The following is a 15,100-nucleotide window of genomic DNA, read 5'->3' as shown; positions in this document are numbered from 1 at the left end:
GAAACATTCTTAGCCTGGTGCCGAGCACCCGGAAATGAACAGGGCACTCAGTACATGCCCAGTGAACGCTGGTCAGCACTGCTGACCTTGTCAGTATCGCTGATGGGAATCATTTGTAAATGTGCTATTGTAAAATGTTCTTCGTCTTCGCATACAGGTGAGGCTTCCCAAGTGGCGCTAGTGGTGAAGAATCCACCTGACAACGCAGGAGACATGAGTCGCGGATTCAATCCCTGGGTGGGAAGATTCCCTGGTGGAAGGCATGGCAGCCCGCTCCAGTGTTCTTGCCTGCAGAATGCCCATGGACAGAGGAGCCTGGTGGGCTACAGTCCATAAGGTTGCAAAGAGTCGGACATGACTGAAGCAAGTTAGCACACATAGCAAGTAATACTTCTAAAACAAATAAGAAGACTTTCTTGGTGTATTTTGCGGCTGATCCTAAAATAACATGAGAGGAGGGCAGGACAGAAATGATAACCCACATGTTGCGTCTGAGAAAGTGGAAGCTTATCGGGTGAAGGGGCTTGCTGGAATCCAGCAGGTGGGGCAGGGTCAGCCAGGCACATGGCTTGGGTCTCTGCTCTCTGTTCACAGCATCCTGGGAGTCCACCAAGAGGCCAGATGCCCCAGAGTGGAGAGCTGGAAGCCTGCCCATGAGACAGGGTGCCAGAACTCTACTCTAGTCTGGTCTGGTCTATTCAATTACCTGTTGTTTGGGACCCGTATGGATTTTACAACCCTTATGCGTGGTGGCCTAAGACAGCCATGGTGCCCAGTGCCAAGTGAAGGGCCTGTTAGACTCATCTGAGGAGTTCCTTAGGTTTAAATGGGATTCCAATGTTTAAATTGTTATGACACCCAGAGAGAACAAACATATGGATACCAAGGGAAGGAGGCAGGGTGGGATGAATTGGGAGATTGGAATTGGCATACAGACACTATTGATACTCTGTACAAAATGGGTAACTAATGAGAACCTGCTGTATAACACAGGGAACTCTGCTCTGTGGTGACTAAAGGGGAAGGAAATCCAAGGAAGAGGGGATATATGAATACCTATGGCTGATTCACTTTACTGTATACCCGAGACTAGGACAACACTGTAAAGCAACTATAATAAAAAAAATACACAGGAAAAGAATTTTAAAAATAAATAGTTATTACAGAACAACTTTCAAACAAATGGAAAAGCAGAGATTTAGAATATGCTGAGCCCCCCACAATCCTCACTCCACGCCAATCTGAGTTGGTCTACACTTCAGGCCATTTCCCTGCTCCCTGATTTTTTTAAGGAAATCTTTGGGAAATGAACAAACAGTACAAACATTCCCTGTGATTTGAGTCTCAGAGGTCTGAGTGCCTGGAAGTTTATGGTTCTCAAGGCTGCCCACCACCAGGCAAGATGGAAGGACAGACTCCCCTGGGGCCGCTGAACTGGGTGACCTCTGAGAGCTCCGTCATTTACAAGCAGAGGATTTTGTAGGTGACAGTCGTGGCGGGCTCTGTGAGGGGAGGCGGACAGACCCTTCAGCTTTGCGGGTGTGTTAGAGGTTGTTGGGGGGCTTCCCTGGTGGCTCAGTGGTAAAGAATCTGCCTGCCAATGCAAAAGACATGAGTTCGATCCTTAATCTGGAAAGATCCCACATGCCAGGGAGCAACTAAGCCCGTGGGTCACAACTACTGAGCCTGTGCTCTGGAGCCTGGGAACCACTTCTGCTGAAGTCTGCGTGCCCTAAAGCCCATGCCACACAACAAGAGAAGTGACCACAATGAGAAAGCCTCACAGCACAACTAGAGAAAATCCCGCACAGCAACAAAGACCCAGAGTGGCCAAAACTAAAAAAATAAATATTAAAAAAAAAAGAAGAGAGGGCTTCAGGGGCTTGAGGAGGGACCTGCCAGCCAAGCGGTGGCAGGAGGAGCAAAGAGGAAAGTGCCTGGAGGAGGGAGGCTTGTCCGCTGGGCATGAGTGAAGACCATCCTGAGATAGGACATTTCATGTCCGTGCAAGCTAATGATCTGTGGTCACTTACCCATCACCACCATAACCTGGGACCCCTCATGGGCAAGACACCTATTGTTCATCTCCCTTTCCCCAGAGCCTGGTGCAGTAACTGCCAACTTGGGCTGATTTTATGAAACTGATAACATCCGACTGGGCTGTACCTTCAAAATATCCACTTTATGACTCCTCACATACAGAAGGGATTCAATGAATGTCCACTGAAGGAACAAGCATGGACACAATTATAACAGCATTGATGTCCCAGCAACCAAGCTGGGGTTTCTGGTCAACCCAAATCCAGTGCCAAGCGGCCGTGATCCTGGCCAACAAGGAAGCTGAGACAACATACACGGAAGAGCCCAGCCCAGTGGGGATGGCCATTCCATGTCCAGTGTGAGCTGCTGATTATGCCCATTGTTGTCCAGGGCCAACCGCTTCCCAACAGCAGAAGTAGGATTTGAACCCAGGCTGGCCTGGCTCCAGTCACGCCACCTGGCCAAGGAGTGTCCATCCTGGAAACGCAGTAACCAGAAGCCTTTAAAAAGAGGGCTGGGTCAACAGGGTCAGTACACAGACATGTGAAAACTACCAACAACTTGGCAAGTCCTAGACAATGAGTAACTTCAGGGTAAGGAACAGAATTGGGGTGGCTGGTATGAATTCTGGGGGCAGAGCATGCAGTATTTCATGGAGCGTGTGTTTTCTATCTCTGACTGCCTTTCTCTGCAGAGTGAGAACAAGCAAGATTTAAATGTCTCTTACCTCTTTGCTCTGTCTTTCTCATCCTCATCCATTAGATTGTCTCTGCAGTTTTTCCTGCAAAAAAAAAAAGAACAGATGATGACTGTCTGATTCTCAACCTTTCTCACAGGTCTTTCTGGTTGCCATCATTATTGCTGTTTTTGTTTAGTCCCTAAGTCGTGTCTGACTCTGCTACCCCATGGAATATAGCCTGCCAGGCTCCTTTGTCCATGGGATTCTCCAGGCAAGAATGCTGGAGTGGGTTGCCATTTCCTTTTCCAGGGGATCTTTCCCACCCAGGGATCCATTCCGGGTCTCCTGCACTGGCAGGCAGATTCTTTACTACTAAGCATCATTTTGGGCTGATCTATTAAACCACATGCTTTAAGCCATAGCTTCTCAAACTTTCCGGTTCCAGCAACCATTTGCATGCTCAAAAATGACTGAGGACTCTGAAGAGCTCTTGTGTATGTGGGTGAAAACTGAGAAATCTTAAAGATACAAGCATGCTGTCCATTAGGCATCAGAGAGATGTAGCTGACAGATGTTAAGGAATTTCTGGAAAAGTCCACCATAGGGACTTCCCTGGTGGCCCAGTGATTAAGACTTCGCCTTCCAATGCGGGGGGCACAGGCTCCATCCCTTGTCAAGGAACTAGATCCCACAAGCCTTGCAGCCAAAAAGCCAAAACATAAAACAGAAGCGATATTGTAACAAATTCTATAAAGACTTTAAAAATGGTCCATGTCAAAACAAACAAAAATAATAAAAAGAAAAGTCCACTGCATACTCACATGAGTAAATAGGCAGATGAGATGCCAACATTACAAAAATCGTTTTGACCTCATGGAACCCCCTAGTTCCCTAGATCACACATTGGGAACTGCTTTCTGGACCTAGCTCAAAGCAGCTTCTGTTTATTTCAAGCCTTAAACCTGAAAGCTTCCCAAGACATTCTAAAGGAGAGCATTTATTTCTCTGTTCCTTCAAATATACAAACTCCTCTTAGGCAGCCTGGAGGAATTGGGGCCCCAAATGAGTATAATTACTGTCCTTTTGAGTATAATTGCTTTACAATATTTTCTTGGTTCCTGCTGTACAGCAAAGTGAATCAGCCATACATACACCCATATCCCCTCCTTCTGGGGATTTATCTCCCAAGTACGTCACTATAGAGCATTGAGTAGAGTTCCCTGTGCTGTACAGTAGGTTCTCATTTTATACACGGTATCAATAGTGTATATGCGTCAATCCCAACCTCTCAATTCATCCAAGCCACTCCTTCCGCCTTGGTGTCCACATGTTTGACCCCTACATCTGTGTATCTATTTCTGCTTTGCAAATAGGTTCATCTGCACCATTTTACTAAATTCCACATCATATACATTAATATATGACATTTGTTTTACTCTTTCTGACTTAATTCACTCGGTATGACAGTGTTGTGAAAGCATTTCCTTTGAGGTCAGGAACGAGACAAGGATGTCCACTCTCTCCACTGTTCTTCAACATAGTGTTGGAAGTCCTAGCCATGGCAGAGAATAAAAAGAAATAAAAGGAATCCAAATTGAAAAAGAAGATATAAAACTGTCAATGTTTGCAGATGACATGATGCTATACATAGAAAATCCTAAAGATGCCACCGGAAAACTTCTGGTGCTAATCAATGAATTTGGTAAAGTTGCAGGATATAAAATTAATACACAGAAATCTCTTGCATTCCAATGCAAAGATCACTAACAATGAAAGATCAGAAGGAGAAATTAAGGAAACAATTCCATTTATCACTGCAATAAAAAAAAAAATAAAATAGCTAGGAATAAATCTATCTAAGGAGGCAAAAGACCTGTACTCAGAAAACTGTAAGATACTGACGCTGTCTTCTTCTTCTTTTTTTTTTTAAGGCACACAGATGTGAAAAGTAACAATCCAGGAACATTCTCGCAGCCCCAAATCATCAGAGATGGCCTTACCATCTGGGCCTTCACTCTCCCAGGCCACTCACTAGAAGCCTCTCAGGTTCTGACCAGGTGTCCTCTTCTCCACACAAGCCTGTGATCCTTGGAGCCACATTCCTGATTCCCTTTCCTTCACATGCCCCCCAGGGTCCCTTCTATCTCGGGGGCTCCCCCTCCAGCCAGCCCTCCATGCAGAAAGACTATCAGGATGTCCTGAGGCCAGAGTTAGGTGACCTGGAGGCAGGAACACGAGGCACAGTGTGATGGAGACACAGGCGGGGACCACGTGGAAATGGAGTCACCATGGTCCATGTGCTTCTGGTCTCCAAGCAGAGGGTCTGACGTCAGGACTCCAGAATCGACACTTTGAAAATGCACTAATGTTTACTCTTGAAATTCCAAGTTCTAGATCACAATATTTTAAATGAAAATAACTCATTTCATGAAAAAGACAGTATGAAGTTTTTTTAACAATAAAGTTATTTACATGCTACTTCCTCTAATCCAATATCATGTCTGTAAGCCCAGATCCCTTTATTTTTCAATTGGAAGATACTTGCTTTACAGTGTTGTGTTGGTTTCTGCTGTACAACAATGTGTACGGCTATAAGTATACATGTACCAGCTATGTTGGGAAAAAAAAACCTATTAGTTGCTCAGTCATGTCTGACTCTTTTTGACCCCATGGACCGTAGCCTGCCAGGCTCCTCCATCCTTGGGATTCTCCAGACAAGAATACTGGAGTGGGTTGCCATTCCCTTCTCCAGGGGATCTTCCCGACACAGGGATCAAACCTGGGTCTTTATCAGCTATACGTATGCATATGTGCCCTCCTTCTTGACCCTCCCTCTGCTCCCCCTGACCCTGGCTCCGATCCTACCCCTCTACATTGCCAGAGCACTGAGCTGGGCTCCCTGTGTTAAACAGTAGCTTCCCATTGGCTGTGACAAGAACATTAAAACAAAGAATGATTAAGAAGCCAACCTCATTCATGAACACGGCTATAAAAATTCTAAACCAAACATGAGCAAATCCAATAGGAACATGTATAAAAATGATAACCTTAGATAACAATTCTTCACGGGAACAGATGAATCTTTGCTCTGAGATAATTTCGTTGTGTGTGTTCATCTGCTGTGAGCCCAGACACCAATCTGAGCCAAAGAGGAAAAGGAATTGTGCAGCCACAGCCCTGTTTACGCACAAGCCCCATTCGGCAGGCATATTTCAGTGATAGATTTGCGAGACACGCCATTCGGCAGTTGAGGCTTGTATCATAATTAAAGTGGGCTTAGCACATCTGCAAACAGGCATCTGCTTAATGTTTCCCATATGGAATCTGTTCAACACTTTAAGACATGGAAAATGCGGTCCATTCATTTAATGATGTGCTACCCAGGTCTGCGCTCCGAGGAAAGGGGTGGCTGTCTATGTGCCGGCGGCGTGAGTTAGGCTCCAGCCACAGGGAAAGGGTAAAAGTCTTGCCCTTTCCCAGCTGCCCCTGACAGAGCACCTTCACAGGAGGATGTGGGCTTCAGTCTGCTTTGCTGAGGGTCTGAAATCCTGATTGGACAACTGAGGTTGCTTCGTCATACACAAAACTTCTACAAATGACTAGTCTATGGAGTCACAAAGAGTCAGACATGACTCAGCAACTAATCACGCACACATCTTTGGGGCCTTCATGTAGGTGGGATTATACAGGATTTGTCCTTTGGCAATGGGTTTATTTCACTCAACATAACACTCTCCAGGCCTATCGTGTCTTGGCGTATGTCAGAATCTCCTTCCTTTATAAGACTGAATCATATTCCACTGTATGCATAGACCACCTTCCGTTTACCCATCCTCTGTCCACGGATACTGGGTTGCTTCCCCTGTTGAATATTGTGAGAAACATGTGGATCCCTCCCCTCTTGTATTTGAGTCACTCTTTCACTCCATGATGTGGAGGAGCCAGAGAAGCTCAAAGCGCAGAGGGAAGAGGGCAAGGGGAAGAAGACAAGCCCCATGAGATCAGGTTAAAGGAACAACTGAGAAGTTAAAGGGGTGACAGCTACATTTCTCAACTGTATAAAGAGTTTCCAACTTTGTTCTTCTTTTTCAAGATTCCTAGTTATTTTAGTTCTTTGCATTTCCATGGAAGTTTCAGAATCGACACTGTCAATTTCCATAAAAAATGGCTGTGATGCTTACTGGGACTGTGTTGACTAACGACTGATCTGTACCAATGCTGAGGTTCATGCGCGGAGCATCTCTCTGTGCAGACGCACCGAAGTGTCTTTACCGAAGCATGAAGATGACACCCACGTGCGATGTTCTACGATTCAATAGATACTCCCTGGGAGTCCTGGTTCCCATGGCACTTAGGTGGTGGGGGGCAGGCAGGGCAGAGGGGGCAAGCCACAAGCATGTCAAATGAGTGAACAGAGGGCCTGTTGCTGCCCATTTAAGCCAAGAGGGCAGCATGATGGGTGGGGTTAGAGCGGGGAGACACCCAGGGAGACCGGCTGGAGCTGGCCTCTGCTCTGAGTGACACAGGAAGGCACTGGGGGTTTGGCTCAGAGGACTGGCCTGTCTACCTACAGCTGTGACTTTTTTTTTTAGATTTTTTATTTTTTTTTGATGAGGACAAATATTAAAAAAATTTTTTTTTGTATTGAAGTATAGCCGACTAACAATGTGATAATTTCAGATGAATAGCAAAAGGACTCAGCTGTGTGTATTCATTCTCCCCATGTGAAGAGCTGACTCACTGGAAAAGACCCTGATACTGAAGAAGATTGAGGGCAGGAGGAGAAGGAGGTGACAGAGGACGAGATGGATGGATGGCATCAGTGACTCAATGGATAAGAGTTTGAGAAAATCCAGGAGATAGTGAAGGACAGGGAAGCCTAGCATGCTGCAGGCCATGAGGCCACCAAGAGTCGGACACGACTGAGAGTATGAACAACAACATTCCCCCCCAAACTCCCCTCCCATCCAGGCTGTGATGAGGACCATTTTTAACGTCTTTACTGAATTTGTTACACCACTGCTTCTGTTGTATGTTCTGTCTTCAAGGCATGTGAGATCTTGCTCCCCAACCAGGTATCAAACCCACCCCGCTTACACTGGAAGGCAAAATCACTGGACCACCACGCAAGTCCCCAGCTGTGACTCTTAAAGAGCTTAATTATGTTGGCAGGTATGAAAGCACCAGCACAAGCCTGGTCCACAGCAGACGCTCAACGTCTGGTTCCCCACTTGGATGGCAAGGACTCGGTACAAAGCGCCTTTACCCATTACCCAGGCCACGATGCCCAGCCCAGCTCCTTAGCCACATCAGGTGCTCGAGACACCCATGAGGAATGAAGGAGGGGAGGGTTGGGGGAGGCACGGGGGAGGAGAGGAAGGACACCGCCAGGACCAAACCCTGTCTGAGTTCTCAATACCGACTATGCTAATTCACACAAGCCCCTCAGTGATCACCGTTAACCCAGGCACTTACAAGGTATGTCTGAAGGTACAAGCTATTGACAAAAGAGAAAATTCGCTTTAAGCAGCACCTTCAAGAGAAACCAATATCTCCCCTACCAACCCTCGACCACCACCAGCTTCTGGAAAGCCCTCGTCTCATCTCCATGCAGCTCTGTGGGTGGAATGGGCCACAGTCTCCACTCCTAAAGGAATCAGGAAGGCCGAGCTGCCCAGGGACCCTGGCTCTGGGGACAGAGCCTGCCCTGGGCTGTGTATCCTTGAGGTGACCCATCACCTGCTAAGAACGTGTGGGCCTCTGACCACAGAGTCAGACCAACTTCAATTTTAGTTCAGACTCACTTGTTCCATGACCTTAAGCAAAGCTCTGCAACTTCACGAGCCTGCTTCCCTCATTCTAATGGGAGGCCACCAGGTAGAAAATGTGTGAGACATAAAGGAGAGATCCCCGTGAACAAAGAGGGCCAGTGTGTTCCCCATAGCACAGAAGCATCAGGCGAGTCCTGTTCACCCACATCTGCCCCGGTGATCACCCTGACCTCTATATTCCTGAGCCCCCCTCCAGCTCACCTTTCTCCTTGTCTGCCTTAATGAACACACTGCCCAACGAGAAGACCACCATAGAGTGAAGGGGGTCGAACCGACCTCAGGTTTCAGAGGGGGGCGCCCTTACCAGGGAAGGAAGTGCCATGGTGGGGGAAGGAAGCTTTTCCAGCCAGAGAACCAGACAGGAGCTCCCACCCCACCCCCCTCCAGAGACCACCTGTGGCTGCCAGCAAGCAGGGCTGTGGAGTCCCTGACTCATTTGTCCCTGGCACAAAGAGATCATCACAGTATCATCCATGACAATGAGTTAGCAGGCCAGCCGTAAAAACTGGTACTCAAGCCTGTCATAGGTCTTTGGGCAGAGCGGGGTTACCATGCCTGCCCACTAGTCAGCGTCAAAACCTCTCTGTGTGTACTCATGGAAGACAGACAGACACATACACAGCGGTGCTGCCTGAAGCATCCAGTGGGAATTCAATAGAACCTTAGGTCCTTCTGAGGAAGAGAGGGGAAGAGACAGTGAAAGAAACACAGGCGGACGTGACCGAGGACGCCCTCGATGAATATCTAGTGACATTAACTGAACGGAACAACACAAATGAGGTCTGCAGATGACATCGCCATCACCTAGGTGAAATCTCTGCCTCCCAAGGCGTCATTCTCACAGACCCCTACTACACCCTGGGTCACAACTCTGGCCTTTGAACAGGGACCGGCAAGCGGCAGTGCTGCTTTCTCACGCCCCACCTGCCCTAGTCCCACGGTGGGTCAGCGGGGAGGTGGGATTAATGCACACACAGGGGACCGGGCCCCCCTGGGGACTGGCAGCTCACTCCCGGGGCTCCAAGAAGACTATGAACATCCTACACGGTAAGGTACGTCGTTTCCCTGAAGCAAGGGTTTCCTGTAAAGAGCCACCTGCTGAGTATTTTGAATGCCAGGCTAACCTGACGGCTCAGATAGTAAGGAATCTGCCGGCTATGTGGGGGACCTGGGTTCAGTCTCTGGGTCAGGAAGATCCCCTGGAGAAGGGAATGGCGACCCACTTCAGCACTCTTGCCTGGAGAATTCCATGGACAGAGGAGGCTGGTGGGCTACAGTCCACGGGGTCACAAAGAGTCAGACACGACTGAGTGATTGACACTTTCACTTTTCATTCAATATCTGCGGTATCATAGAGTGAAAGTGCAAAGCTGTGTCAGTGAGCAGGTGCAGCTGTGTCCCAATAAAACTATTTGTAACAAGCTGGGGATGAGACAGAATTCCTAGAATCAGTGCTCAGACTTTCTCTTCAGTATCTTTTTAATTCTGAACTCTTTGTACAGCCAGCCTGGAGAGGCCTAGTGGGTCATTCTGCATCATGGTGAATTCCCCCTGAAATGGCTACCCTAAGCTTATTGCATTGCAAGGCCCATGTTTTTTTTAAAACTAAAATCATGATGTTTTCAAATTGTTGGAGAAATGGTTTGACACAGGCCCCGAGGTAGCTGGAAAATGTGAATATTCCTCCTCACTGTACCAACCAAACTTGGTGGTTTTCGGTTATTAAAAATAAAAAATACTGCAGATTCACTTTGTTATACAACAGAAACTAATACAACACTAGAAAGCAATTATACTCCAATAATAAAATAAAATTTTTTAAAAAAGAAAAACTACTGCGAACAACAGCAAGTGGAAACCCAAAGATATCTCCCTGGTTGGCTGGGGCTTATTTATTGTCAAGAGCATGCGCACCTTCTGCCCTCTCAGCCAGCGCCTGGCAAGAAGACCTTGTGTCTTGGATTAACATCTGCATCTTCCATGTGGGAGCTCAGCAATGATTTTTCCTTATTATATTTAAGAAATAAAAAGGCTCTGAAAAACGGTCGTTGACGAACTGCGGTGCGGACTTGTCTTCCTTTGTCCTTTGGTGGAGGCTAGGAAATAGTTTCTACATTTTAATTCTTCGTCTCCAGGCCATGTTGTTTTGGTTGCAATGATTCATTCACTGGGGGAAAAAATAGTTCTTTTAAAGGAAATGGATGGTGCCAGCCTAGAGCCACCCACTCTTGCAACCCCAACTCTTGTCAAGCGGGGCCATTCTCAGCACCATCCCTCACATTCTGCAACTTGGGAAAGTTGAAGTGGATGGGTCTACTCTTCACCAAAGCTCTCCCCACCCCTCCTGGCCAGCTGGTTGGGGCCTCACAGAGCTGGACTCCTAGGAAAAACCAAGGAGAGCTCCCCACTCAGTGAGGACCCGTGACCCCGTGACCCCCCAAGCCTCTCTAAGGTCAAGGCTGAGGATTTATCTGCCTATTAAAATCATGATGCTCCCTTCACGTTTTCCTTTTTCCAAGGGTCTGATGATTCATTATTCAGGGCAACAGTGACATAAACAATGAAGGAATGGAAGGGGAAAGTTAGAAACTTTGTCATTAAGCAAATGTGCAATGACATCGTTCAGTTAGCAAAGACTTTCCGAAAGAGAAAGCACTGCTAAACCTGGATCAAAGGTCATCCTAACATGACATGTGATTCTTGCAACCTTTGGGGACGTCACTGACAATTCCTTTTAGGAGCTCCTTTCTAGAGAGTTCAGACTGCACAGTGTAAACCAGACTTCATGAGAGAATCTGATGGGTGACAGTGTGTGGTCAGGATGTGGACCACAGATGCCTATAAGAATCACCAAGAGGGGAAAGGAGATTTGTGAGTCATGCTCAGAACTGAGTCAGTGAAAGCCTCTGTCGGGAGCTGCCACAGACAAACGGAAATGAATCCACAAACCGCTGCTGCAGCTCTGCACCCCATCCACCAGACAGTTGGTCCTCACGCTCCTTCGCGCCTGGAAGCGCTTGTCCTAACAGGCTCAAGTTTGCCAAAACAGCACAAGAAAAAGATGTTCTGAAATGAGAAGTCAAATTTGCTTTGAGCACTCAGGCTGTGGAGTTTGAGGTTTGATATCAAGACTTCAACTAAATAATGTTTAATAAAGGTATAGGATGCTTCTGTAACTGTTGCTGTTGTTCAGCTGCTCAGTCGTGTCTGACTCTTTGCAACCCCATGGACTGCAGCACGCCAGGCTTCCCTGTCCTTCACTATCTCCTGGAGCTTGCTCAAACTCATGTCCATTGAGTCGGTGATGCCATCCAACCATCTCATTCTCTGTCATCCCCTTCTCCTCCTGCCCTCAAACTTTCCCAGCATCAGGGTCTTTTCCAATGAGTCAGCTCTGCATCAGGTGGCCAAAGTATTGGAGTCTCAGCATCAGACCTTCCAATGAGGCAGGAAAAACTAGTTTGGAGCTAATGAGACCTAGGTTTGTGTGTCCTCTGGCCTCTGTCCTTCACTCAGCACCGTGGTCCAGACAGAACCTAGGAGTGATGACCTCATCTGTAAATGGGGGATAAGCCCTCACTGTCCTCCTAAGAACACATCAGGACGGCTCATCTGCATTTAGCAGAGAGCAGGCTGGGTGAGAAAGGTGAACTGCCCCCTTTCTAAGGCACAGTGAGCCACAGTGACCTTGGGATGAGGCCAGCATCTTTAGAGCTGCAGGTAACTTACCGGCTGCTGCACACCTGGTTGGCACCGAGTAGCCTTATTGTGCATCGTCTTCCCTTTTCTCCCATCATTGCAATTACTTCATTTTTTTTACAGTTTAAACAGAGAGCACTGCTGTCCCTGGAGAAGGCAATGGTACCCCACTCCAGTACTCTTGCCTGGAAAATCCCATGGATGGAGGAGCCTGGAAGGCTGCAGTCCATGGGGTCGCTGAGGGTCACACACGACTGAGCGACTCCACTTTCACTTTTCACTTTCATGCATTGGAGAAGGAAATGGCAACCCACTCCAGTGTTCTTGCCTGGAGAATCCCAGGGACGGGGGAGCCTGGTGGGCTGCCATCTATGGGGTCGCACAGAGTCGGACACGACTGAAGTGACTTAGCAGCAGCAGCAGCAACTGCCCTCCTGGCAAAGGCAGGGTGCTCCAGCCCACCACCTCTGCTCCGAGCCCAGGGGCCCCACAGAACACTCCCCCGACACTCCCAACTCTACTGTGACTTTCTGTGTTCATTTCACAGGTACCTCGTGAAGTTAGACCATCCCATGCTCCCTCTGTCAGTTCCCAATGTACAACTCAGCTGAGCCCAGTTCCCCAGGGGAAGCAGGTGCTGCCTGGGGCAGGGTTTTCCCCTAGGATGGGGGAAGGAAGGTCCATCCACACCACCTGGACCCCTCTCCCCACCTGATGTGAGAGTCTGGGTTGATCTGGCGCTCATGGTTGGGAAACTGGTCATGGTGACTGATGCCCAGACCTGTCTGTGCTGAAAAAAAAAAAAAAAAAAACAGGTGGATGCCTTGAGCTCGGCGGTGTGTCTGCTGTGGGTCATGCTGCTCTTGACATGTTGTTCCCAGGGCCCTGGTCCCACTCAGCAGGGAGCAGCCTCTGATGAAGGAGGTGGTACCACCCTCTAGTGAGCAGCTGGGCTCATAAGACAAAGGACCCATCCCAGGAAGGCCCTGTGGCCACAGTCATGTTTTAGAATGCGCCACAGGCTTTGGTTAGAGGACAGTTTACAATAGGAACCGTGTTGTCCCCTCTTGTGCCAGATGCTGCCCTCCAAATGTCCCCACGGTAAAGCACAGCAATGGGCGGAGTCTCCCTGGGGATCCCCAGCAACATCGTGTACCCTGTCTCTCCAACCCTGGCCACCGCTGTGAAATGTACACCAGGGTTTGCAGGACAGGTGGGTCGCAGGTAGCCCCTAAATGTCCCAGAAGCTGGCATTTCTCCTTAACACTCACAGATCCTTTGCACAAAGTCTAAAGAAAGGCCTGCCCTCTGGACATGAAGGGAAGATGAGGTCCAGAACAGAAGCAAGCAGTACATCAGGCAGGAAACCCCCAGCAAACCACCTCTCCTCCCTCAGCCCAGAGAGGGGACTTGAAGAATCTCTGCTGAGAAGACCCTGCTGTGGGCAGGACAGCCACGGGCTGAGACCCAGTCCTGTTAACCAAGCAAGCGGAACACTGGCAGGTCAGAAATGTCTGGTTTTCACATGTTTAACAGTCAACCTGGCAGGATTGGAAAGGTCCAGTTTTATACCTTTGGGTATTCATGGTGTAAGTTAATGGTAAGCTAGAGGACCTCCATCCTTACTCACATCCATCCCTGGACAGCAATCTCCGGACGTGACACCAAGCTAGCACAATTCACCCACCAGCCCAACACCCCTCCTGCCTGAGCTCTGAAGCCCAACATGGAGGCGTCAGGGTGTCAGGGTGAAGGTAAGACATGACCCCTCCTCAGGACACTCAGCCAGGGCACTGGGTGAGAAAGCACAGGCCCAGAACGTTTTGTGAGGCATATTAAAAGATACTTGCTCCTTGGAAGAAAAGCTATGACAAACCTGGACAGCATATTAAAAAGCAGAGACATCACTTTGCTGACAAAGGTCCATCTAGTCAAAGCTATGGTTTTTCCAGTGGTCACGTACAGATGTGAGAGGTGGACCATAAGGAAGGCTGAGCACCAAAGAATTGATGCTTTCGAAGTGTGGTGCCAGAGAAGACTCTTGAGAGTCTCTTGGACAGCAAGGAGATCAAACCAGTTAATCCTAAAGTCAAACCAGTCAAACCAGTCAATCCTGAATATTCATTGGAAGGACTGATGCTGAAGCTGAAGCTTCAATACTTTGGCCACCTGATGGGAAGAGCTGACTCATTGGAGTAGACCCAGGTGCTGGGAAAGGTTGAAGGCAAAAGGAAAAGGGGATGACAGAGGATGAGATAGTTGGATGGCATCGTCAAGACAAAGGACATGAATTTGAGCAACTCCAGGAGCGAAGGACAGGCAAGCCTGAAGTACTACAGTTCACGGGGTTGCAAAGAGTTGGACATGACTGAACAACAAGTGCTGGGTATCTGATACACGAGTTAGTGACGTAAAGCTAAGCTTCTGGTTTTCCCATGTCCGCTTATTCGATCATGACGATTTCATTCTACTTTTCTTCCCTGGATGACCCTAAGAGATACCATCCTGTGCCCACAAGCAGCAATGCAGGGACATGCAGCTAAGAATAAAATTATGACAGGCCATCATTAAAAAGTCTACAAGTAACAAATGCTGGAGAGGGCGCCGAGAAAAGGGAACCCTCCTACACGGTTGGTGGGAATGTAAATTCACGCAGCCACTCTGGAAAACAGCATGGAGGTTCCTGAAAACACTAAAAATAGAGCTACCATATGATCCAACAGTCCCACTCCTAGGCATATATCCAGAGAAAATGATAATTCAAAGAGATACATGCCTCCCTATGTTCACTGCCGCACTATTTACAGTCACCAAAGCATGGAAATAACCTAAATGTCCATTAACAGATGAA

The 15,100-nt window shown here is 48.0% G+C and overlaps 1 protein-coding gene across 4 annotated transcripts in view; it reads right to left on the bottom strand.

Annotated features, from left to right (window-relative positions):
- The window catches only part of NPAS2 (neuronal PAS domain protein 2), a 198,529-nt gene that overhangs the window by 120,969 nt on the left and 62,460 nt on the right, over positions 1-15,100 (bottom strand). For all 4 annotated transcript variants that reach the window (XM_027554709.1, XM_027554710.1, XM_027554708.1 and 1 more), the window contains exon 2: positions 2,768-2,821. In XM_027554709.1, coding sequence (XP_027410510.1) covers positions 2,768-2,799 — 32 coding nt within the window. In that variant the 5' untranslated portion in view covers positions 2,800-2,821. The remainder of the gene's footprint in view (positions 1-2,767; positions 2,822-15,100) is intronic.

Source organism: Bos indicus x Bos taurus, chromosome 11 (assembly GCF_003369695.1).
Source record: "Bos indicus x Bos taurus breed Angus x Brahman F1 hybrid chromosome 11, Bos_hybrid_MaternalHap_v2.0, whole genome shotgun sequence".
Classification (NCBI taxonomy): domain Eukaryota; kingdom Metazoa; phylum Chordata; class Mammalia; order Artiodactyla; family Bovidae; genus Bos; species Bos indicus x Bos taurus.
The sequence above is the reverse complement of the archived record's forward strand: the minus strand, read 5'-3'. Positions and strand labels throughout refer to the sequence as shown.